The 24,732-nt window shown below is 54.2% G+C and overlaps 7 protein-coding genes across 7 annotated transcripts; 5 read left to right on the forward strand and 2 right to left on the reverse strand.

Moving 5' to 3' along the window:
* Nucleotides 1–283: 283 nt before the first annotated feature.
* AYO20_05465 (hypothetical protein) lies at nt 284–1,467 on the forward strand (the record flags this gene model as incomplete). The annotated part of the gene is made up of 2 exons (XM_022643759.1): nt 284–743; nt 797–1,467. The coding sequence occupies 2 exons, from the start codon at nt 284–286 to the stop codon at nt 1,465–1,467; spliced, it is 1,131 nt and encodes a 376-aa protein (XP_022500223.1).
* Nucleotides 1,468–2,165: 698 nt separating this feature from the next.
* Nucleotides 2,166–4,611, reverse strand: AYO20_05466 (hypothetical protein; the record flags this gene model as incomplete). The annotated part of the gene is made up of 2 exons (XM_022643760.1): nt 2,166–2,916; nt 3,074–4,611. 2 exons carry the CDS (start codon nt 4,609–4,611, stop codon nt 2,166–2,168), a joined length of 2,289 nt encoding a protein of 762 aa, XP_022500224.1.
* Nucleotides 4,612–5,810: 1,199 nt separating this feature from the next.
* AYO20_05467 (hypothetical protein) lies at nt 5,811–8,129 on the forward strand (the record flags this gene model as incomplete). Its single annotated transcript, XM_022643761.1, has 7 exons — nt 5,811–6,216; nt 6,273–6,476; nt 6,541–6,798; nt 6,860–7,051; nt 7,147–7,295; nt 7,712–7,867; nt 7,935–8,129. The coding sequence occupies 7 exons, from the start codon at nt 5,811–5,813 to the stop codon at nt 8,127–8,129; spliced, it is 1,560 nt and encodes a 519-aa protein (XP_022500225.1).
* Nucleotides 8,130–9,961: 1,832 nt separating this feature from the next.
* Nucleotides 9,962–11,020, forward strand: AYO20_05468 (hypothetical protein; the record flags this gene model as incomplete). The annotated part of the gene is made up of 1 exon (XM_022643762.1): nt 9,962–11,020. One exon carries the CDS (start codon nt 9,962–9,964, stop codon nt 11,018–11,020), a length of 1,059 nt encoding a protein of 352 aa, XP_022500226.1.
* Nucleotides 11,021–13,999: 2,979 nt separating this feature from the next.
* AYO20_05469 (hypothetical protein) lies at nt 14,000–14,821 on the reverse strand (the record flags this gene model as incomplete). Its single annotated transcript, XM_022643763.1, has 1 exon — nt 14,000–14,821. The coding sequence occupies one exon, from the start codon at nt 14,819–14,821 to the stop codon at nt 14,000–14,002; it is 822 nt and encodes a 273-aa protein (XP_022500227.1).
* Nucleotides 14,822–16,084: 1,263 nt separating this feature from the next.
* On the forward strand, nt 16,085–21,371 carry AYO20_05470 (hypothetical protein; the record flags this gene model as incomplete). Its single annotated transcript, XM_022643764.1, has 6 exons — nt 16,085–16,254; nt 16,301–17,768; nt 17,821–18,026; nt 18,079–18,152; nt 19,336–19,564; nt 19,772–21,371. The coding sequence occupies 6 exons, from the start codon at nt 16,085–16,087 to the stop codon at nt 21,369–21,371; spliced, it is 3,747 nt and encodes a 1,248-aa protein (XP_022500228.1).
* Nucleotides 21,372–23,319: 1,948 nt separating this feature from the next.
* On the forward strand, nt 23,320–24,117 carry AYO20_05471 (hypothetical protein; the record flags this gene model as incomplete). Its single annotated transcript, XM_022643765.1, has 2 exons — nt 23,320–23,589; nt 23,674–24,117. The coding sequence occupies 2 exons, from the start codon at nt 23,320–23,322 to the stop codon at nt 24,115–24,117; spliced, it is 714 nt and encodes a 237-aa protein (XP_022500229.1).
* Nucleotides 24,118–24,732: the final 615 nt, after the last annotated feature.

Genomic DNA, 24,732 nt, shown 5'->3' on the forward strand with positions numbered 1-24,732 from the left:
CCCGATGTTAAAGAGCGTGCCATGAAAGATACCGGCTGGGCCGATGTAGGTGGCGTTTGATAAATTTCAATGCAGCAACAAACGATTATTGACACATTAGAGCTAGGGTCTACGAGGCATTGCAGCAGTATTTGTGGTTTCCTCCCATGTTGTGATATGTTATGCGAGAGCGCTGGTTCCGCCATGTTGTGCCCCTTTCAGCGACAGTCCATACCTTTTCCAACGACCGATATTTCGCCTTGTGGCCAGTGGTCATTCATGGGTGGCCATATTTTTCATCCTCATGGGTTTCGTCAATGCACTGAAGCCCATTCAACTTGCCAGAACAGACCAAGTCGATAAGGCCTTGCGGAAACTAGCCTTGTCGTCGTTCAGTCGCGTTTTTCGGCTTGTCCTTCCGGCGACCATTGCCACCATCATCTCGTGGTTTCTTTGCAATTTGGACCTGTATTCCATGTCAGCACAGAGCGATGCATACTGGTTGTACACCAACACTCCCGAGCCCAGCCCTACCTGGCCGCAAGCAGTCCTGGACCTACTCGGGGCTCTGTGGGCGACTTGGATTTACGGCGACGAAAATGAATATGATCAACCGCAATGGGCTCTGATATACCTACTCCAAGGGAGTATTATGATTATCAGCGCTTTATTGCTGGTGGTAACCATGACTCCTACCTGGCGCACAGTCACTTTGCTTTTCCTTGCGTATTGGTCTCTGAACTGGAGTCAGTTGATTGGTGATCGTAAGTTGCCTGCCAGTAGTGCTCCATATGAGGCACAAGCTAATCCTCAGCAGCCTGGACAGGTCTCTGCTGCTTTCTGGGTATTGCCCTGAGCGAACTCAGTCTCTCGGATATACCCAAGAGATTGGCTCCTTACTCGCCTTACATTTCACCGCCTGTCATTTTGGTTTCTCTGGTCTTCATGTCGTACCCTAGTTCTTTTGCTGAAGCTGCATCCTGGTCGGCATGGCTCCGTGATTTCGCCACACAATATTTCCCCTCGGAAGCGACAAGCGCTCTTGAACGAATGTACGGCTCTCTGGGAGGAGTTCTTCTTGTTTTTGGTATTCTCATCTCCCCTCACGCCCGTTGGATGTTGAGCCGACCACCTCTTCTGTGGCTTGGGAAGGTCAGCTTTGCAATTTACCTCATCCACGGCATGTTTCTGAGGACCGTCTTCGCGTGGGCATTGCACCTTGGCCAAGCGAAACAGCTAGTAACCGACCACGCCCCAGATGGCGAAGAGTATCAGATGGAGCGATACCCGTTGCCGGGAAGTTTTCGGCGAGCCCTGGCGACTGTCGTCATGGCTGCCTGTGTCGGTGTGGCCAGCCACTTCTGGAACTTGAAGCTGGAACCACTCTTTGCCAAAATCACCGCCAAGTTGGAGGGAGTCGTGACGGGAAAGGTCGAGACAGGGCCCAAGTCCAACGGAGCCACCATCCTTCCGTTGCGAAAAGACTGAGGGCGAATTGAGCCAGGTCAGCAAATAACTGAGCATGCCTCGCTAAACCGTGGGCATCAGTTGTCGATACCGAAATCCTCTACCGACCACGTCCAGAGCCAGACGCTTCCCGGGACGGACGAGATTGTTTCATGCTGAACGCGGGATTCGGTCAACCGAGTCGACCTGGGAGACCTAGGATTACGATCGAATTTCTTTTGTGCGAGGAGTGCAGCATACAAAAAGTCAATACGTGTTTTACAAAGACGTTGCTGTTGGGATTTACAACCAGGTTACCATTTATGTGCGGGATACCATCAATGGGGGCATTTAGTGGGCGCTGGGCGCTGTACGGGACAAGGGAAAAGTTGTCTTTTTGGGTTCCTTGCCAGGATTTGGGCAGCTGGCGTTTCGGTTTGTTTGAACAATGCTGTGCTATACAGCTGCACAAAGCTAGAGGGGGAGAGAGGCTGAATGGACTAGGGAATCGAGGAATAGACAGGAGTTGAAACTCCCGCCCATGATGCCGGGATTGGCTCTTCATGTGAGTGTGAGTGTGTCTTTGTGATGGGTATCGGGTTTTGGTGTCTATTCTGACACAATAACAATCAGGTCTCAGGTATCGTTGCCTCATATCGTACGCACTACAGACGTCTGTCTTCCAAGGCTCTTTTAATTTGAGCATGTTTCGACTCAGGTGTTTTATTGCTCTTCAATTTTCAAAATTCATACTCCAAATCAGCCCAGGCCCCGTCGTCGAGGATGGTCCCCCAGTCTGCTGGATAGCTCACGGGCATTGCCAGGCTGGATGTCTCGGCGAAGAGATACCGTCCGGCTGGATTGGTGGTCGATATTGTGTACGCTGCTGTCGTCGTCGTCGTCGGTGTGAGGCTTGGGTCTTGACCTTGACCTTGACCTTGTCCTTGTCCGTACTGAGCCTTGCCGGTGAACACTGATTGTTGTTGGTGCTGCTCTTGATGCTGCTGGTCAATGACGACCTGGCTCTGCGGTACAGGACTGTCGCCCTTGTCAGCAGCGACATCTTGACTATTCATCTTCATCTTCATCAGCACGGGAGGCGAAGCATTGACAGGTTCGTGGGGGAGGAGCTCGTCGCCGTGGCGGATGCGGCGGACGATCTTTGCAAAGAGGCGGAAGATCCAGCCGCTGACGGGCCAGGTGCTCTGCAGCTCGCGCAAGGCGATCATGGCCAGGCGCACCTTGACCACACCCAGCTGTTCGAGGATCGACTGGCCCGAACAGATGTCGACGGCCTGCATGCCCATGGCGGCGAAGAGCGCGGGCACGATGTGGATCGGGCAGTGCAGGATGTGCGACTGCGAGAGCAGTTCCTCGACGATGCGGACCATGCGGTTCGCGGCATCCATGGCCAGGCAGTGCGCCGTCTTCATCGACGGCGGCGACAGGTTCTGCGGCGAGATGGACCGGTGCGTGACGATCTCGAACCAACTATCCACACACCAACACCCGCACCCACGCGGGACAAATGGTTAGTCCAACAGAAACAGGAGATTTAGGGGCGGGAGAAGTATTCTGATCCTATTCTATCCTATCCGCGCGCGCGAGAGAGGAAGAGGGGAAATGTGTCTAGGTTACAGGTACCTACCTGTGTGCAATGTGCAGCATGCTCGTCCACAGGCAGTTGCTGGTGCATTCGATGCGCAGTTCAAGCGGGAGTCCCGACCGCCACTGCTCCAGTGCCTGAGAGCACGACTGGAACATGTCGGCATTGTCCGAGGTGGTGGCGTTGAAGGCGGTAAAGGAGCTCTCGACGATGCTCTCTGCGATCATGGAAAGCTCGACCAACGCGATGACATAGAGCCCGTCAACCCGTTCGGGGCGGCCGAAGATGTCTGGTCTCGCGACACGCGGTTCGTCGTCGAAATCGCCAATCTCGAGTGGTTCGACGTCGCAGTCTCTCCGGCGGATGTGGACCGGTCGGCCCAGCGCGGTCGCCGCGTGCTTGTCCTCGGCGAAGAGTGACCACCAGATCTTCTTCCACAGGCACCGATCCCTGGGTTTCATGTCGGACAGTTGCGTCGATCGGTGCATGCCCAGCGTCAGCGCGAGGCTGATGGCGATGCCCAGCCAGTGCCACGTGTCCTTCTGATCCGTCGGCCCGTTCCACCAGAAACTGATGAGAAACATGGCCTGGACGACCGTCACCTTGTTGGGTTCGTGGTCGTTGTCGTACAGGGCCTTTGCGCGCTGGAAGAAAGTCTTTCGCGCGTGGTATCTCGATTCGAACCCGGCCTCGAGCAGGACCGACAGCTCGCAGTGTCCCGAGGCCATGAACAGGACGCTCTGGAGCAACAGGTACGACGCTGGGTTCTGCAGATCAGTGTATTGCGCAGCAAAATCTTCGCGGTCAAGGATGGGGTAGTGAGGATGAACATATTCAAAATAGGTCTGGAATAGCTGGTAGCAAGTATGGACGGACGGCAAGCGGAAGCAGCCTTGATGCTGGAGAAACGACGTAAGCGCATTGTCCTCCTCTTCCTCCTGTTGCTCTTCTACAGGGTCGGCCGTCCGGTTCTTGGGATTGAACCGGACCACGTAGTGTCTCTTTCGTGTAGACCGTGCAGAGTCCGGGTTCGTCTGGCGCAACAGGTGCGTCAAGTTGAACGTCTCCCCCATGTACATGACATGGACAACGCCTTCTTTGACATCTGGCTGCAGCATTCCGGTATCGGTCGCCTTGTCAAGCACCTGAGCATACAGAGTCTCCTGCGAGTCTTGTGCCGGATCAGGTTTGTCAGAGACACCCGTTGAGGTCGACCCTGTCCGAGGTTTATGGCTCTCCTGGGGATTCTTGGGCTGGTTCCTCACACCCTTGAGGGGGTCGTAGACGTTGCCATGGCCCGGGGTTGTCTCTGTAGGCGAAGCCTGGGCAATACTAGACAGGTCGCGTTGAGTGGCCGAGGGAGAGGTCGACACTTTCCGCTTCTTGCCCCTTTTGCTCTCGATGAGCATGCAGTGGCGCCCGCCGGCCTCGCAGTTGGAACATGGCGTCCCCTTGGCCGCGGCATTGCATTTGACACGCCTGGCATGGCACCAGGTACAAGCGACGGCCGAGCGCTGTCGAGGACGCCCTCGCTGCGTCGAAGAGGTCTGATGCGGCTGGTCCATTATGGGTGGAGCCATTGTGTTCTTTTTTTTTCGGCAACTCCCCAAAGGCGAAAGGGCGGTTGGGAGGAGGGTGAGAAGGGGGTCCGTCAGTTCATAGGCTATGGTCCCGGGAAATGGCCAGACGGCTGTTCCTTATGAATAGTGATTGTGGGCGCGAGACGAAAAGGTCGGGGTAAGACCAAGGGGGCGGAATCGAGGCCGAGATGACCGTCAGGCTACTGGTATTCATACCGCCTGACGTGGATGAGGAGATGGTGGGATGTGCCTTGAGAGCATCTCAATAGAGAGCCCACCAAAGCCCGTGTAGTATAGAGAGCGTACCCCTTCGATATGTCAAAGGAGAAAGGTCCGTCCCTAGACCTTCATCTCGTCCATTGTGGCCGTAGAGGGAATACAAGAAGACCACCCACCCTTTCCCCCTCTTTTGTGGCCATTGCCCGCCCTCGGTTCATCCTCCACCTGTCTCTGGATGCAAGGATGGATCTTGCAGAAGAACGACTCACCTGGACTTCTGGTTTAGGGTAATCCCCAGCGATCCCGACTCGCACCGATCGTGCGTATGCGGCATTGACAGCCGCTAGAGACCCATGCGCTGTTTCCCACCCCTCAGCACCTGGCCTTATGGCATTATATCGGCAATGATCCTTTGAGGTGAAAGTTGGAGAAAGCGATGGAGAGAAGATCGACGGTGCCAACGACGCCAACAATGCAGGTTTTCCCCTTTGTTTGCCAAGGGTCGGTGCTTGTCTCTCCAATGAAGACATCACGACCATCTCACGCCCTGCAATGCGAAAGAGGCGACATCTGGTACCTCGTACTTGCAGAGCATCTCATCTCCCTGTCACCCCCGCAATAAGGTGACAAAAGCCATCCTGTGCCTTACAAAAAAAACAATACGTAAAGACCCAGCTGGAATAGGAAGCCCTGCACCAAAAACACTGTCTACCATTGCGTCGCCACAAGGTCGGGTGAAATGGCCATCATCTGGGCTGGATAACCGGGTAAGCCTGGTATAGGCTAAGGCCTAGTGGTAGTCAGACCTTTGACTGTCAAGGTCTCTCCACGACGAGTATCGTGGTCGCGTGTTAGCGAGAACCCCCAGTATGGAGATGGAAACAATGTATATCAATGCGTGGAGACCCCACAAGTCGCCCCAGATGCAACATTCATGAATCATCTCGCCATCTCCTTTTGCTATCAGTACGTGTAACAAGATGGCTAGGACATACACCTTCTACAACCTACGCATCATCCTGGTCCTGACCCTGGGCAGTCTTACCTTTGGGTACGGCTTCTCCGTCATCTCAAACACCATCGGGCAGCCCGGCTTCATCCAATACTTCAACCTCAAAGCCAACTCGGACTACACCAACGCCATCACCGGCACCATCAATGGCCTGTATTGTGCAGGAGCACTGTTTGGGGCGCTGCATGTGGGCTGGATGTGCGAAGCCCGCGGCAGAAAGGAGACCATGTATTTGGCGTCGGCCGTCAACGTCGTGGGCGGTGCCCTCGAGACGGGCTCCGTCAACATGGCCATGTTCCTGGTTTCGCGCTTCATTGCGGGTACTGGAATAGGCATGATGGTAGTTTTGATTCCCATCATGCAATCTGAAATCTGTACGTGTCCCTTCGCAACCAGATTCAGTGGGTGTTGCTGCTAACGGGGACATCAGCACCTCCCAACGCGCGAGGCTTTCTCGTCGGCCAACACGGCACCTGGATTGTCTTGGGATACGCCATTGCCGGCTGGGTGGGCGCTGGCACGTATTACTCGTCGAACCTTTCCTTCCAATGGCGATTCCCCATCTCTTTGTCCATCATCCCGCCCCTTGCGTTGGCCGTGTGTGGTCCCTGGATCCCGGAATCCCCTCGTTGGCGTAAGTCACCATTTTTGGGCACAAATGGCCTACCTGGCCCCGAACGCTCACATTGGTCCAACAGTGCTCACCCGAGACCGACGCGAGGAGGCCTGGAATATCGTCAGGCGGCTGCACGGTGGCGCAGCCGAGGACGAAGCAGGTCTCCAATATGCGCGCGAGGAATTCTACCAAATGACCGAGCAGGTGCGAGTAGACGCGGCCGCGTGGAAGCAGTGGGGATGGCGCGGCATGTTCACAAACAAGACCTACCGGAAGCGCTTCTGGATGGGTTTCTTCATCCAGTATGCCGCACAATCGACGGGTGCCCAGGTGATCTACGGTAAGCCTTTCCGAGAGCCCGGCTTTGAAAACACGCAAAACAAGGCTACACTGCGTCAAAGTCTCAGCTTGCACTGACTCTTATGCTGGGTGGGGATGGGGTTTGTCAGTATACATTGTATCCCTGTACCAGAATCTCGGACTCACCGGCGGAGTGCCCTTGATTTTGGGAGCAGCCTATGTCACCGTCGCGACCATTTCCAACTTCATTGGGGCGCTGCTCTTGGACAGAGTAGGACGAAAACCACTTCTGCGTAAGTGTTCCAACTCTCATTCCCCCTCCCTTTTGTTGTGTGACCCATCGGAATGGCAAAAGGGCTAAAAAGGGCGGCGGTCGCTTAAAATATAGTCGCCGGCCTCACCGGATGCATGCTGTCGGTGTGCCTGGAAACCGCCATGATAGCCGAGTATGCGGGTACCACCAACAAGGCCGGGTTGTCCATGGGGGTGTTCTTCTCCTTCTGCTTCATCAGCTTCTATGGGGGTGGCATCGATGTGGTGGGTTATGTTTATTGCTGTGAGTGATTCCCTTTTTCTCTTTCTCTTTTTCTTGTCCCACTTTCTCTTCACCTTCCATGCATGAGACCCTCCCCGGCCAGCGCAGCCAGCAATAATAGAAGTCGGTGGTACGACGAACGGGTGGTGCCCTGATCTGATCGGAGCGGGGCCGTAAGGCTTCTGCCGGCATCCCAGCGTGGTGGTCGGAAAGGCGGCCTTTTGTGAGCCCATGGTAAGACTGTGGTGCACGGGCGGGGGGGAACATTCCTCATTCTTTTGTCATCTTTTTCTTTCGTCTCGCGCGAGCCATATCGGAACTCGCAGCAAAAAAAGGTTGCATCCCCCGGATTCCCGCTGACATGCATATTTTGGGCCGCATGAAAGCGGAGATCTTCCCTACCACCATCCGATCTCAGGGCGTGGCCTGGTCTCTCGCCGGGACATTTCTCTCGACGTTGGTCTATGTCGAGGCTGCGCCGACGGCCTTGGCAAACATCAAATGGAAATACTATATTGTCTTCATCTGCCTGACCTTTGTCAACATCTGGATCTTTTACTTTTGGTGTCCCGAGGTAAGGAAAGAAGACTCCAGTCTCTTTTGACGAGGATATTACTGACCCAACCCAATTTCTTTCAAAGACTCGAGGCAAGTCGCTGGAAGAGATCAATGCCTTGTTTGGTGACGAGGTGGTGGTACATTTTGCGGATGCGACCGAGATGCAAAGGCACGAATTAACCGCAAAGGTATTGGCACAGGACGACAAACACGAGTTCGCCTCGGGGGGTGGAGCTAGCGTAGGAGAGGTGAGTACAAAGATGGCGTTGAAAGTCTAAAATGGAACCAAGGAGGGGGGGGCGTGTGGTGGCACAAATCTTTGAGAGAAGAGGGGAACAGAGAAAGAGGGAGAAAAACTCCGATGGTGATGATGATGATGATGGCATGAGATTTCCTCATACCTCGCAGGGAGGCCGGGCAGACTTGTCAGAGGGGTACATACGGAGTACCTCGGACGCACAAGTAGTAGATGATAATAGCTTACAAAGTACCATCAAGGAGGTAGCACCCCCCAGACATTTACCGAGTATCACCATGATCGGATGATGCGCGAGCGGACAATCACACTTTTGGCAATCTGGATCTTGCCTCCCCCATCCTTGGTGTGGTGTGTGACCATGTTGTCGTACTCGTACCTTATCGGAATGTGGTCACGAGTGACGTAGCAGTGAGTCCGAGGGCCCAGTGCTGTAGATGGTCGTTTCCAGCCAGCACCAGCACAGCACAAGATGAACAGGGGTCCAGCGGAAGCCTCAGGGAAGGAGTTCGCTGGATCAGGGATTCTGGCAAGGCCGTGGCTGGGGCGGTTGCCAGGGAGGCCCAAATGATTGGCTGAGCGGAGCAGTGCCTTGTGGCTTGCATTAGGCTACGGATATTAATATCTCTGCTAAGACTCGGCTAGTTGACACTAGTGCCCCAAGCCCCGAGCATATCCGCCACTCACAGCAGCCCCTGACGCTCAAACTCCACTTTTACCAAACATGATTGGCTGATACTCCGTAGCCACCCCGGCTCCCCACTGCGCAGGTACCTTAATCCAATTTCCCAGAGGGCAGCTAAACCTGCTATAGCCCAGATTTGCCCTGCCTCTTCTGGTACGAGGCCACGGTACAAGGGGCTAAACTGAGACATTGCGCCATGCCAGGTCCCATGTCAATTAAACAAAAATCTACTCGTATCATCGAAGAAAAGGAAAAAGTCACAGTCCAACAAACCGACCCTTTTTCTCTTTGGTGCGAGGCGCAAATCGTGTCACCAACCAACCACCCCAGTAACTAGTACCGACGGTAACCTCCACCACCAAGCGTCACCCTCGACAAAAAGAGTGAAAAAAAGGTAGATGGCACTTTAGCGAGTATATGCCCATCACCAACCTCGCCCTTTTCTCTCTTGAAGCGAAACCCCCCCCTTCTCTCTCATTCTCCTGCTCCAGCCAGAGTCTCTCGCTCGAACCTGCCTGCCACTCTCCACACGGCCGTCAACTACGACATACTGGACATACTCTCGTTACTCAACCAGCCTGGCCTACCTACTCGGTACAGTACTATCTTAAGCTTGGGAAAACCCATTTCCCAGCGGGTTATTCTTCGACTTTTCCCACCCCGGATTTTCAGCCCACCCTTGGTTTCTTGACCAGAGAGGTTGTGTTTGTGTGTGTTGGACCTTTGAAGTGGACGAGGAACCGAGTAACACCAAAACACGTTTCGCCTCGATGCTCTCTGAAACGAGATTGCGGGATCGACTCGACTCTTAATTTAGTAGCCCTCTGTACAATTTTGGCCCCGGGCTGCCTCTCACGAGTACCGCCTTGCTGGATCAATTATTGAACCGCCGTGCACACAGGCAACGCCCCAAGACGCCACCAACCCGATAGCACAGACCCCTGGTGGATTCGATTATTATTTCTCAACGACATTATTCCCCGAGTTCTTGTTGTCGCTGTAGCCCAGAGAGACAGACCCGGTCACTATCTTGTGTACCCCCTTTCAACGGTCGAACTGTTGTCTGTTGTTGTTTTCTATCTCTGTCGCCTTTCTCTTTCAGCATCGGTTCAACCTGTTGAACCTCGAAACATACCTTTGCGGGTTCACGCCAGACAGGACGACCAACCATGGCGTCGTCGTCACCAGTTCCAGACATGTCTTCCATGCTATTGAACCTTCCCCCCGAGGTCAGGAATCTCATCTATAAATTCGCCTTCCAGCAGTCGCAACCGCTAAGGCTGAGGTGTCCGTCGCAACGTCGACTCCGTCCATCGCGGCCCCCCAGAGACGACCCTCGTGGATTCTTGGATACCTGCCAGCTGATCCGGTCAGAGGCCATCACGTTATTTTACAGTCTGAATGCGCTGGTCTTTCGGTCGTCGTCAGACGCCCTGGCATTCCTGTCGGACCCGGATATCCATCCACTGATCAAATCGTCGTTGACGCACATCGCGGTCGATTTTGGCGACAGCACCGACGCCGACACAATCCTCAAGGACCACATCACTCTCGTCGACATCTGTGTCGGCGATCTCCCCCGGCTCAAGGTTCTCGAGACTCGCTTCTATGCCCGAACACTGGACGCCTGCTCATCCTCGCATTTCCGAACCTTGGCGCTCGCCTTTGACGGGCTTGATGCCGACATGAATGCACCTCCTTCACCTCGCTCACCTCGCTCACCTCGCTCACCGCGGTCGCCTCGGTCGCCACGATCACCACGATCACCACGTGGCTCTCCTCGAAGCTCCATCTCCAGCGGCAGTTCGTCACCTGTCTCCACGCCGGCGACAAGCGTGTGCTCGTCCCCTTGCTGGGAACCCGAACCCGAACCCGAGCTGGACATGTCGGCGATCCAAGCCGAAGTGCTGGAGCAGTACTGCTTCACGCCGTCGGCGGCCATTGCGTTTGCCAACTCGAAGCTGAAGTTCTCGGTCGCGGCCTCGTCCGAGAACTACCCGGGGGTCAAGCACGACAAGCTCATCTGCTACAATTTCCGGATCGGGGTGGACGGCATCGCCAACGCCCTGGGCCCTGCCAAGGAGGCCGTCAGACAGCGAATCAGCCGCGTAGGCATGTTACCCCGGCAGATTAGCGAAATGTACGACACGGCTGCCGACGGCGGGTTCCACCGGCGAGTGCGCTCGACCATTGCCAACTGCGCCAGGATCGACGTTGGGGTGTCGTGATTTGACCGGCAAACAGACTGGCCTGACCGGCTAGGCAAGGCAAGGCAAGGTAATAGGCATTCAGGCATTAGGCATCCCTTTTTTTGCCAAACCTTACGCCTGCCTCGCCCCTTGACTTGTCAATTGGTGGGGAAAAACCTGTTTTGTGTGTGTATGATGGATCTCGCTGTCTACTTGCTTGCTTGAGTGTGCTCGCTTGCTTGGTTCCCTCTCACAACTTCATCATGGAGAGGGCAAAACCGAGAGACTCCATCAGTTTCCCACTTTTCCCATTGGATGGGCTTGCCATTACCATGGACTTTCGTCATGGACGACAGAGATTGCGACCGGGACCGAGACCGAGACCGAGACCAAGTTTGCCGTGACTTGATGTTCTCTTGCCATTCCAATTCATGGCATGGAACGGTACACCCACCCGACCGACCAAAAGAGAGGACCACCCCTTCCACCACCTCTACCACGGGGAACATATGACGAAGATGAAAGCAAAGCTACGAAAGCCACGAAATCCCCAGAACCGGAAAAAACGAAATGTGAACGAAGATCGGCATGGGAGGGTAATGCACGGGGGGTGGATCACGGCGATCCGATCGGGAAGATCTCAAAAAGAAAAGAACAGAATTCCGTTTGACGAATCTTTGTTCCACGGGAGAGATCTTGTGTGGCCCATGTTTGTGTGCATGTGTGTGTTTTGTGTGAGATGTGTGTGGCCTTTGATGTTTTTCTCTCTTCTTTTTTTTTAATCCTTGTTCTTTCCACACACTCACACTCACACACACACACCTCCATCCATGCATGCATGCAGATACCCCCTTTCCTTCCTTTCTACGTCCTGGTTGTTGGACTGGACGGCCGTTGTTGTTACATACATACCCCATCCCGCATTGTAATTTAATACTCTTACCTTACCTTACTAGTTAGTTAGTACCTTTGGTCGGTATCGCTTGCTGACCTTTTTTCACGACATGACGACCCCCCCAAAAATATGAGTTATGATTATGAATTCCTGAAACCTTTACCTGTGGTTCCTCGTTTTTTTCCACGTCGTGGTTTTGTGGTTTTTGGGGAGGGAAATAAATGGATGGACAACGGACAAAGGGACGAAGGGGGGTGGGTGGTATGGTGGGTTTTGTAATTGGTCTGGATATACTACCTATGTACCTGCTGTAGGTAGGTAGGTAGGTAGGTAGGTATATGCTGTATCTATCTACATATGAGTCTTCTATGTACTGTGTGTACATGTACCGCTGTCCCTATCATGTATGTGGTCATGTATCTATTATATCTATTGTGTATATGTGTGTATGTGTGCATCTACTTCCTCCCCTCCCGTCCTCTGCTCTCGCAGAGAGAGAGGCACACACACAAACAAAAAACCCTCCACATCACAATCAATCAATCAGTCCGGTGACCTGGACGAATGGCAAATTCTCATCTGGGCCAACGACCAACGGCCACCAGCCAGCCAGTCAGACAGCCACCAGTCACAGGACCACTGGCCAATGTTACTTGCTACTTGTTTCTCGTTACTCGTTACTCGTTACTCGTTACTCGTTACTTGTTACCCGTTTCTTAAATACTAGGTACGTACTATGTGCCACTTACCAGCCAGCCTCACCGCTCACCTTACCTTAGCTTAGCTTAGCGATCCGATCCGATCTGATCTGATCGATCCCATTACCGAGTTTGCTCTTCGTGATCTTGTGGTCTGAAACGAAACAAGAACAGAGGGGCATCGTCAGTTAGCGGGGAGGGGAGGGGGGGCAAGCAGCAGCAGGCAAGCAAGCAAGGAAGCAAACGAGACGAGGAAGCAAGCAAGCAAACACCCGTTGGAGCTTGAGATTTGAAAAGTCTGGTTCGTGTCACTTGCCTGTTTTGGTAGGTTGGCAGGTAGGCAGGTAGGCAGGTAGGCAGGTATGTACGTACGAGGAGGTATGTAGGTGGGTGAGTGGGTAGATAGGTGGTAGAGAAGCGAAGTAGCTATGTATGTTTGTATGTACATAGGTAACAACGGGTACACACCCTCGCCTCCTCCACCCGTCTACGAGATTGAGATTGTTTGAAGACGTAAGCTTGTAGTAACATTTGGGAAACAGGAAAACACGACAACACACGCACATACACGCATACACACATGGAAACAAACCAACCCAAACCCCCCACCCACAAAGGGTGTGTCTTTCTGGAGCTGACGTCGCGGGCTCGCTCAGGACCCAGAGGGCGGGAACCCGCTTGTAGCTCTGCCTTGATCAAACATCAGACAAGATGGGGTGTCATGCGACGCAGGGTGCACGAAGAGCCTCAACGCATCGACCATAAATGACCCATGACCCAAACACTCCGTCTTCCAATTCTCCAAGTCTTCCGTTCCAGTCTCGACCATATCGAATCCAAGTTCCAACCAGGCCAAACCCCCCCAGTCAGAAGTATTGTCCTGTACTGCCAGTGTCAGTGTCCGTGTCGACCTTCTCAGCATAGCCGTCTCTTTGCAAGTCGCAAACAATCAGCCCGACAACACCTGACCAAACGCAACAATGTGCGAAACCATCCGAATCCACCATCACTGTCCCAACGCGGGCTGCAAAGGCGCCATGATCACCAAGGACAACTTGTGCAAGCATGCCAAAAAGAACAAACCGTGCAAAGGGCACAGACATCGCACCGTGGCCGGACAGACAAAAGACTGTGCTTCGCATCGCCGGCAAAAGTACGAGGGCCAGAGTGGAAGAGGCAACCCAACCTGGTGGGATGAAGTTTAACGGGGACGACGATTGTGGTCGGCGACCGAGTATCCGATAGTGGATATGGAGAGTGATGTCGCAAAGTCGGGGATCTCAGAAACACAACTTTCCACGTCGACGGTTGAGCCGGACGCATCTGGCCAGAAAGTCCACTCAGCTTTTCAAGGTCGTATACCTGTCCCTGATAGACAATTACACGCTGCCGGGTTGCAGCCAAGTGAAGACTCAATATAGCATATCAGCGCTTGAAGTGCAGGATTTTGCTGAGCCGCGCCCAGGCAGCCTCCACTTCCTCTGGAACATCAACGTGAACAATGAAGTCTTTTCCTTCTGGGCCATATCCGTTCTTATCGTCTCGTATTCGAGGGATTTCCCCCATCAGAAGGTCAATGAAACGGTGGCTATCCCAAAGTGCGGAGGACTCAATACCTGATGTGTCTGCTGTGATACGCAGCATACCATTTTCATCTAGAGAAGCCAGAGGGATGAACGTTGGACAGGCGAGAAACTCGGGAGACGGCTCCACGTCTTGGTAAGTGTGCTGAAAGGCAGCCAGTGTGCGCAGCGACATCGTCGGCTCCTGGACGATGATACAGGATCTGGGCGGTGGGATCGAATTTGCCTCGAGCACTCGGTGCGTCTCAATGGCATTGGCTCCACAATTGGTCGAATTGGCTTCAATAATGCATTTCATCTCACCCGACTTGATTCGTCCATGGAGTTTGGGGTAATACCCGGAGAGAATCCGCTCATAGACGACAGCCTCGGGAAGCCCATCAATTTCATCGGCCAGCCGACAGTATTGGTCATGGGCGCGAACAGCTTCATAGAGGAATCGTGTAGAATGTCCAATCCCGCCGCAGATGACCAGGACCTTTGTCAGATCTTGACGCGCTTCCAGGACTGAGAAGACGTGGTCGGCAATGGGCAGGATTGCGTTGCCACAGAAGACAACGACATCGACGGCAGAGCAGGCGTAGAGCGAAGAGACTTGCGAGCAAGACAGATAGCGTGAGAGAGTGTTGATGTCCGCTACATCCGACTGAGAAAGGGCCACCATCGTGTTGATCGATGCCCATCAAGGTGTGAGAAAGGGCGATTGGCTCGGAAGCGGAAAATCTAAAGACAGAAACAGTATATCACGTGACAGCACGTGACAAGACACTCAATATGCCAAGCCATTGGCGCGTCGATCTCCTTCAAGCCTTGGCGGATGGTTCCCTCAAGCTTTCCATTTCCAGCCATCCGGAGAATCCACTTGACTATCTCCCTCTTGCTTTGATCCAGCGATTTCGTCTTCAGAAACCTGCGTCACGTCAGCTGGAAACTTCCTCTTTGAGGGAGATTCATATGTCTTTCGGCTACTCGATACAGGTTTGCTACTCAATCCCACCAAATCCCAATCTTGGCCATGGAGACACAATCGGGTCGATAAGCGCACGATGCAACTCTGCTCTGCACCACCCAAATGCCCAGATCAAAGCCAAGGGATCCGGAAGGCTTGGGGATCTCTTGGTACCACCCAAAGCTTGATGGTTGTGACGGCTATACTTGTGCAGGAAGCTCGTCATTAGCTTCAGTTACAGCCAAGCTAATATCCCCAAACCAGATGCGAACAAGATCTCCATCTTTTTTCTCTCCCATATATACATGAGGAAGGTGACAAGGCTTCCAAAGGAATCGGGGTGCCAAAAGGTCCATCCCTGCAGAATCCTTCCTGGCCCTGGTTTGAACACAGGCCCATGTCTCGCCAATTGTCATTCCATGACTACTGTTGATGTAACTCTCTTTCTTATCGAGTGACCTGCTTCCTGAACAATCCAAGTACTATCGGTGCCTGCCGTATGCAACATGGCTCATTGCTCGGGTAGATGCGGCAGGGGACCGCGGGTGGGGGAATGAAGAGGATGGGTTGATGCATTTATCAAGCAGCGACCTTGCATTTCACCTGAAGTATTGCATTTAGCCTGACGTTCTCGCACGCGAGAGAAAGGAGGACACAACACCGCTCTTTACGACACAAGTTTCGGAAATGTTGGTTCTACGCAGTCTGGCGACAGCAATAGCTGTTCTGCCATTTGTCTTATCCATTACGCCAGAGTCGGTCCTGCCCAGGACCCAACTGACTGTATTTTTTGCTAAACTTCTTCTTAGACAGATGCTCGCTGCGCCACGACGCGGTGAATTGGTCCCAAATCCGTCAGGAGTAAGTCGAGCCTGACATTGGTAACACAAGGCTGATGCTTGTCAAAAGGAACTAGGTGTATTTAGTGCAACTAGCTATTCATGGGAGACCCATGAGGCAGAGACTGTGTGGCGGCTAATGAATCTCACCACTGGTGAAACTTCTCTACTATACAACGGTTCCGATATCTCGGAGATTGTCTGGGTTGGGCAGTCCGACACGAGCATTCTCTACATTAACGGCACCAACGAAGAAGACAATGGCGGCATCAGCCTGTATGCTGGTGATATCAACGCCATCGATGAAGCGTGTGTCTGCATTGACGAGATATCATGACTAGGTTGACACTCATAGGTATCTAATCGCATCACTTCCAGCGCCCTATTCTGGGCTCAAGGCGGTGGTAACCCCTTCCGGAAACATCAACTTCCTCTTGAGTTGCCTGGCATGGCCAAATGGGACAGCTTACAACGAGGAGCTGGCCGAAGAGCCCCTGAGTTCAGCAAGAATCTACACGAGCATCTATGTCCGCCATTGGGACACTTGGCTCACTGAAAGGAGAAACGCCGTGTTCGCTGGCACGCTGACTGGGGGCGATAGGTATTCTCTGGGCGGAAGCCTGAAGAACCTTGTGACCGGCCTTGCCAATGTTACTCGGGCTGAAAGTCCCGTCCAGCCTTTTGGTGATTCCGGCGACTACGATATCACGCCGGACGGATCCACGGTCGCTTTCTTGACGAAGAACATTGATTTGCCGTTGTCAAACTATACATCCTCTCAGATCTATCTTGTTCCTCACAATGGTTCATCTGTGCCCGTACCGATCAATGCCTTTTCTGGAAGTTCGACACCTCCAAACGCCAAAGGGGCTTCAGCGAGGCCGCTGTTTTCTCCCGATGGCACCAAGATCGCATATTTCCAGATGGACGGGATCTCCTATGAATCCGACAAGAACAAGATCTACGTCGCCAATGTCAATACCAGTCATTTCAATATCACCAGCCTAGCAGAGGACTGGGATAGCACTCCCGATCAACTGAGATGGTCTGCCGATGGCACTTCCCTTTTTGTCGCAGCACCTGATCTGGGTAACGAACCTTTGTTCCAGGTTCCGCTTACGGCTGGACCAGGGTTTAAGCCCACAAATATCACCAATGCCGGTGTCGTTGCTTCGTTTTATGTGTTGCCGAACGGTAACCTTTTGGTGTCAGACTCCAAGATATGGTCTTCCCGTGACTTCTACATCATTGGTCCCAGGGGCAGGCTTGTTACCGATCTCTTCCGGTCAAACCAGGTCGACCCCGAACTCGCGGGCCTGGGGCCGACGGACGTCTCGGAGTTCTACACCCTGGGCAGCTTCACCCGGGTACAGAGCTGGGTTATCTACCCGGAAGGGTTTAATCGGAGCAGGAAATACCCCTTGGCATTCATTGTCCATGGCGGTCCACAAGGTGGGCACTACAACTCTTGGAGCACCAGATGGAATTTCAAGGTGTGGGCGGACCAAGGCTATGTGGTCGTGGCGCCGAATCCGACCGGAAGCACTGGCTGGGGAATGGCTTTGCAGGATGCAATCCAAGGAAATTGGGGCAGTCTCCCGTATGAGGACCTCGTTGCTGTGTGGGAGCACGTCAACAGCACATTTGAATATATCGACACCCAGAATGGAATCGAAGCCGGGGCGTCGTACGGCGGCTACATGACAAACTGGATCCAAGGTCATGAGCTTGGCAGGAGATTCAAAGCCCTCGTTACGCATGACGGGATGGTCAATACGGTCGCTTCCTACTCGACTGAAGAGCTGTGGTTTATGCAACATGATGTAGGTTTTGCACCGCCCTCGAAGACTGTGGCTCACGCTCACCGCAAAACAGATGAATGGCACTCTGTGGGCCAACCGAAATGAATATGATGAGTGGAATCCCATCAACCACGTCGACAAGTGGGCGACGCCACATTTTGTGGTGCACAATGAGCTGGACTACCGACTGCCCATCGCCGAAGGGATCACGCTCTTCAACCTGTTGCAGGAGAGGGGCGTTCCGAGCAAGTTTCTGAGCTTCCCTGATGAGAATCATTGGTGAGGACTCTGTTGTAGAGTGATTGCATGGCAGGCTGACCATTCGGTTTAGGGTCCTCAACCGAGAGAACAGCCTCGTTTGGCACCGGGAGATTTTCGCGTGGATTAACCACTACTCCGGCATCAGTACGTCGGGCATGTGAACGACTCGGTCTCTAGGAAAGGGTCTTGAGGGACAACCTCAGCACGACAAAAGTGCATGCAACGTTTCTGACGTTTCTGATCACAACACGTTAGCGGTAGAGACGAGCCCTTGAAATGGCGTCATTTGCGGACATTTTGTGGATATCGAGCCTCTGATCGACGTCTCGGCTTCTCTTGGATTGCTACTCTCTTTTTTTTTTTCTTCTCCTCTTTCTCTGGTCATTCCTCCGCCTTTTGTGTTGTATGTATAGGACGTACACTCCACCACCTCCACTTTCTCTCCATCTTTTCCTTGTATACCGCCACACAAATCTTTCTGCAGGGATCTCGGCGTGCGTTGTCTGGCCCCGACATGCCTCTTCGAATGATCGATGGCCCGTTCCTCTTTTCGGGGCTTGGGTGGTCCCACAGGAGAACTGGGCCTACTGCATGGATGATGACATGCCAATGTTGCGCCGTCTGGTGCCATTGGCTTTTGTCTGGGATTGCAGGTGTATAGCGACCCAGGTCCCTGCACACCCAAGACCGATCAGCACCTCGACAAGCCCACGACACGAAAAGTCATCGCGATCATCTTATCTTGATTAGATGAAAATTATCTGATGAGATTATCAAAAATGCTCCGAGTCCAGTCTGGGGTCCCCCTTGTGGCATCATCGAAAACCCTCTCACGTCCCTTTTGGTAACGACGTCCGAATCCACTTGCGGATTCGTATGCTTTGGCTTGCACACATCTAATGCTTTCCGACATCGCTGTTCCCCCCTGGTGGATTGTCTTGTTCTTCATCATTTGTTTCCCCCTCCTTCATCCTTGGGTATAGCAGAGAGACTTTGCCCCACCAGTGGGTGTTCTTGGTACATTGGCCTGTCCTTAACACTGTCAATCGAGCAGCAGGGGCGACAGAATTTTTCCTGCGTGCTGATCGTGTCGTTGCATTGTGGGTGACGACTTGACTACGCTTCAGCTGGGTTGTATATGGGTATCATGGATCGACCTTACTCCCCGATGGAGGGGGCATCACATCTACTCGGGGAGGTCCCTCTGTTCTCGCTGGGTTTTTATTTTCGTTATTCCTGTGTTTGTCCCTGTTGTCTCTCCTATTGTCTGATTGTTGTTGTCGATTCTTTCGCCGTGCTGGTCCGCACCCTCCTCCTCCTCCTCTAGAAGAAGTGATGCCCTCGGACCAAAAGCCACCGTCGGCCCAAGCCATATCCCCTTCCTCCCACGACAGCACATCACCCGCGAGCAGTGACACTACCATCGTTGACGAGGAGAAGAATGAGACGGCTGAAGAAATCGCCCGGTCCCGAACGGACTCGGAATCGGAGGAGGAGAACCAGAAAGCCCTGAACGCAGCCTGGGGAAAACATGGGAGAACGTGGATGTGGATTGGGTATGTCCCTCCCTCTTCTCACCCATCTGCCTGCGTGCTTGAACAGGGGCACCTCACCTTAACCTAAACGTGCCTTTTACCCGGCTAACAGATGGCGGAACCAAACAGCATCGCACTCATGTGGACCATCTTGTAAGATGACCTAGATCCCATTAGAGACTGACCATGTGCGGCAGCACATTTTGCTGAGTTTTGGGCTCGCGACAGTGAACTCGACTACACGACCATCTACAACTACCAGAACTACGCGGCGTCGGACTTTGGCGAGATCGCGCTCCTCGGGGCGCTGATGACGGTGGGCACCATCGTGGCGGCGGTGCTCAAGCCGCCGCTGGCAAAGATCTCGGACGTGGTCGGGCGGGCCGAGACGTACGGGGCCGTCATCGCGTGCTACGTCGTGTCGTACATCCTGTGCGCGTCGGCGCGCTCCTTCGGCCAGTACATCGGGGGGTACATTGTCTACAGCGTCGGGCAGACGGGGATGCAGATCCTCAACCAGATCATCGTGGCGGACATCACGTCGTCGCGGTGGCGCGGCCTGGCCAACGCCCTGGTCAGCCTGCCCTTTATGATCGTGCCGTGGTGCTCGGCCTTCATCGTCGACGGCGCCCTCGCCACCATCGGCTGGCGCTGGGGCATTGGCATGTTCGCCATCATCATGCCCGTGTGCTCGCTCAGCGTCATCGTGCCGCTGCTCGGGTTCCAGCGCCGGCTGGAGCGGGTGCGCGGCGGCGCCGCAAGAGTGCACACAAAGACCACCATCCGCGGGTTCGCCGCGCAGATCGACCTGGGCGGGATGCTCCTCCTCAGCGGCGGGTGCGCCATGATCTTGCTCCCCGTGGCGCTGGCCGGCAACGCCAACGGCAGCTGGCGCGCGCCGTGGGTGCCGACGCTGATCGTCCTGGGCGTGCTGTGCCTGGTCGGGTTGGGGGTGTACGAGTCGCGGTTCGCCACGAAACCGGCGATGCCGCCGCGGCTGTTCAAGAACATCTCGGTGACGCTGGCGTTTGCGATCGGATTTCTCGACGCCTTCGCCTACAGCGTCACGCACACGTACCTGTACGCGTGGGCGACGGTGGTGCACGGGCTGGACCCGCGCGACGCGACCTTCCTGACCTACACGGCCGGGTGCGTCCAGGTGCTGACGGGCCTGGGCACGGGCTTCCTCATGTACCGGTCGCGGCGGTACAAGTGGCTCCTCCTCATCGGCGTCGTGGTCCGGCTGATCGGGTACGGGTTCATGATGCGGCTGCGCGGCGCCGACAACTCGCTCGCCGAGATTATCGCCATGCAGGTCGTCCAGGGCGCGGGCAGCGGCGCCGTCGGGACCGTGGTGATTGTCGTCGCGCAGGTCGTCGTGCCCCGGGCGGACCTCGCGCACTCGACCGCCCTCGAGCTCCTGTGCATCTACCTGGGCAACAGCACGGGCTCCGCCATCGCGGGGACCATCTACACGAGCCTGTTCAAGGGCCGGCTGCGCTTCTGGATGGATCCCGACACGGACCCCGCGGCCATCAACCGCGTCTACGACTCCATCACGGCGGTCGTGCTGCCCGAGACGGGCACCGCGCAGCGCAACGCCGTCAACCACGCATACTCGGACATTCTGCGCTTCATGACCATCGCCGCGCTGGTCGCGTCCGCGGTCCCCATGGTCATGGTCTGGTTCCTGCCCAATCTGCAGTTGAGCGACAAGCACAACCTGGCGGGGAGCGAGGGTGGTGTCGACTCGGGGGTTCAGGACCGCAGGGGAGACACGGGTGGTGAGACGCCGCTGCAGAAGTGGCGGCGGAGGATACGGTGGTGAACTGTCCAGGAAGGAAGAGATGGACTGGATTCGACGGCTTTTCAACCTCCTGACGAGAACGAGGGAGATGTCGAAACCAGATGGGCGGGAAACGTGCAGGAGTTGGCAGACAGCAGACACCTTGCCTTGCATCCAACCACCCACTCACCCACGCTGTCTCGGGACAGGGCCGGCTACCTAGCCCACCTACCTACCTATATACCTTGGTTCGGCCATCCAGCAAAACCCATCTCACAACTCATATCTCACATGCATAGCTTAGCATAACATAGGATTGTGTATATATCTCCAGAGACGAGGTAGACACGAGGTAGACAAGGTATATACGAGGTATATATATTCCGCGCGGAGTTTGAGAGGGCAATGGCGCAACCCAAAAGAGTCAAAAGTCAACAGGTCGAATAGAAGGCGAGGGATTTCTGGGATTATTGATTATTTCATAGTACATATCACACATACATAACGCTGGACGATGTACACAGGTGTATATATGCTCAAGGAATGAAATGCAAGAGCAGCATCTACGGAGGAGGAGGAGGTACTATTACTACTGTAGTACTACTGTAGTACCTGGGCTGGGCTGGGCTGGACTGAGCGACGTGGCTACCGACCGTGAGCATACCGTGAGTCCATGAAGCCATGGTCCATGACCACACATGCATATTTAGCTCTTTGGCTCGTTGGCTCGTTAGCTACAGTAAATGTTAGACACATACTCGTACACATCGAGCACACACCTCGCGTGTCTTCTGTGTCTGTGTCTGGCGTATGTGCCAAACATGGCTCGTTCTTGCGCGCGCGCGTGGAAACCCTTCCCCCCGGATTGATTCCCTCTCTGGGTCTGGTCTGGTCTGGTCTGGTGTGAGGGGAGAAACTCCTAAATCTCAAAGTAGTAAATGCGGTTATCGGTAGTTAGGCGTGCGTCTGTGAGTCCGTAGACTATTACGCGGTACTACCTCGTACATACTGTTGGAACATGGCATCGTAGTGGTAGTGGTAGTAGTAACGTATGTGGTGGGTAGCAGGGAGATGGATCGCTAAAAGAAGGTGGTGGTGGTGGTGATGACGACGATGATGGATGCCGGACGATGATAGGCGCGCAACATGGGCATAAAATCAACATGTACTAAGTTATGTACCCCGTATTATCCTCGATGCGCAGCCCGTCTTGATTTTGTCTAGCGGACACGCAGATAATACCTCGTACGAATGAGTACAAGTACTGATTGATATGGTAATCATTGGAAGCCTTCGTAACAAAGAGACACAGAGAACACACGAATCTGGTCAGCGAGCTTGACAGGTAAGGTGAGGGTGATTCCTACGAGGATCCGAGTATTTGATCAAATAGTAATTAACATTTTGCGCCCCCAAGTCCTGATCCCTCATCCATCGCCCATCGCCTATCGTCCACCATTCCTCCTGGCTGGAGCTGGGGGCCAGAGAAGGAAGCGTGCCCGTCTCGCCTAAACCCACGCACCGCGCAAACTCGTATCCGGCGCCGACTAGCGCTGATCTGACGCCCTGCTCTGTGCCCGTGTCCGCGAATGCGTGATACCTAGTGGTACCTCGTAATAATGGTGGACGCAGGGTTCAATCAAAACATGACTCGGTCGGTACCCCAAGGCGGGAAAGGGGGGCGCATTTCCCTCCTTTTGTGTTTGCCCTGCATTCGTGGATAATAGTGCCTGTGCCAGACCGAAACTGAACCCCCCTACCTACCTTAGGTACCAAGTACTTCGCGCTTGTCAGGTGATAATAACCCCTTACCCTGGTTTTGGGGGGGTGATAACGACAAGTAACATCGTGGGAAAGAAATATAAAATCCATTCGACGGGGAGCCAACCTTACCGCTGAAGATCGATCGAAAAAGCCATACCCCTGGTGTCGGAGGAGGAATTCCGCTCGTCTCAGCTCAACTCACTTCATCTCAACCCCAGACGACACGATGGACGTCGTTGCGCTCGCCAAAGTCTGTGGTTTGGCCTCGTCAGGCATATTTGCAGGTCTGTCTTCTTTACCCACTCTCCTTTCTTTCCACGGCTCTCTGCCTGCCCATATCTGTTTTGGGATGAATGATTGGACGCTGACTGACCGACGGTCGTCCATTTCAGGATACACCTGGGCCCTGTCCCATGCTGCCGTGCCGGCGATTCTGTTTGCCCCGGACGCCCTGGCCGCGCGAGAATGGCGCTACCAGTATCTCATGGGGTTCCATGTCAGTTAACCTGGTCCTTTTTCGCGATCCGAGTTAGAAACTGGTGATGGTTCTTCCTTTCTGACGCGCTGTGCTGGATGGCAGATCTCTAGACCCATGTGCGTCATCAACGGCTTGTCCTTTGGGTTCCTGGCATATCACGGTAAGAGGGTTTCATTTCATCCCGAGGTGGAGGCGGTCCTTGTCGTGGATTTGCTGATCCGAAGAGTGCGTATAGCCCCCGAGGGATCTCTCCTTCGATATCTCTACATCCTTGCCGCATCGGCCAGTGCCTCTGGGGTTCCCTACGCCCTGACCTTTCTGCGTCGGACCAACGGCGCCCTGTCGCGAAAAGCAGATCGTCTGGCCGGGCCCGGTGGTGGAGAGATGGCACTAACATACGCCTTTAACGAGAAACGCAGCATCGACCGAGACGGGAAGATGAGCACCGCCGAGACCATCAAGCGGTGGCAGTGGCACAATTATGTGAGGACCTGGGTGTTGGTGTTGGGGACGGTGGCGGGCGCGTTGGCTGTGGCGATGGATTGATGTGATGATGGTGATGGAGGGAGTGACGCTGTGGTTGGTTTCAGGATGGTTGGGAGAGAGCATTGGTCAGGTTGACAGGCAGACAGGATGTGCAAGTAGATGGTAACTGGCACACAAGCATTCGGGAGCCAAGCCGTGATGCGTTGCTGTACCGAGTATTCACTTGGGGTCTGGTGTCATGCGGAGCCCAAGGAATTCTTCAGGTGATGATGCCAACAGTACCTGGTTAGGTAAGGCTGCCGCCGGACTGTCCAAGCTCACGACCTTTAGCCATGCCCAGCCTAACTTCGGGGCTCTTGAGGCTCCCTGGAGAAACCACCTAGGTTACACGTGAGTACCTCGTACCTCTAGGCACTCCTGGAACTCCATCCGGGCGGGCTTGGGCCCCTCCCACGAGGCACCCCAAGACCTGTCCTCCAATTTAATTAATTTTAGAAAAAAACCTGCTCATTCACTTCCCCCCCCAGCCTCGGCCTGAGCCTCAAGCCTCATCGTCACTCCCTCAAGAATGTCCATCCACCCCCTCCCTTCTTAGCTCTTTTCTCAGCCACAATATTTTATTAGACAAAAACCCAAAACATGCTCACCTCCTCCCCCAAACCCAACTGCGGGGAC

This window comes from Fonsecaea nubica, assembly GCF_001646965.1.
Source record: "Fonsecaea nubica strain CBS 269.64 chromosome Unknown Scaff32, whole genome shotgun sequence".
In the NCBI taxonomy this organism is placed as follows: domain Eukaryota; kingdom Fungi; phylum Ascomycota; class Eurotiomycetes; order Chaetothyriales; family Herpotrichiellaceae; genus Fonsecaea; species Fonsecaea nubica.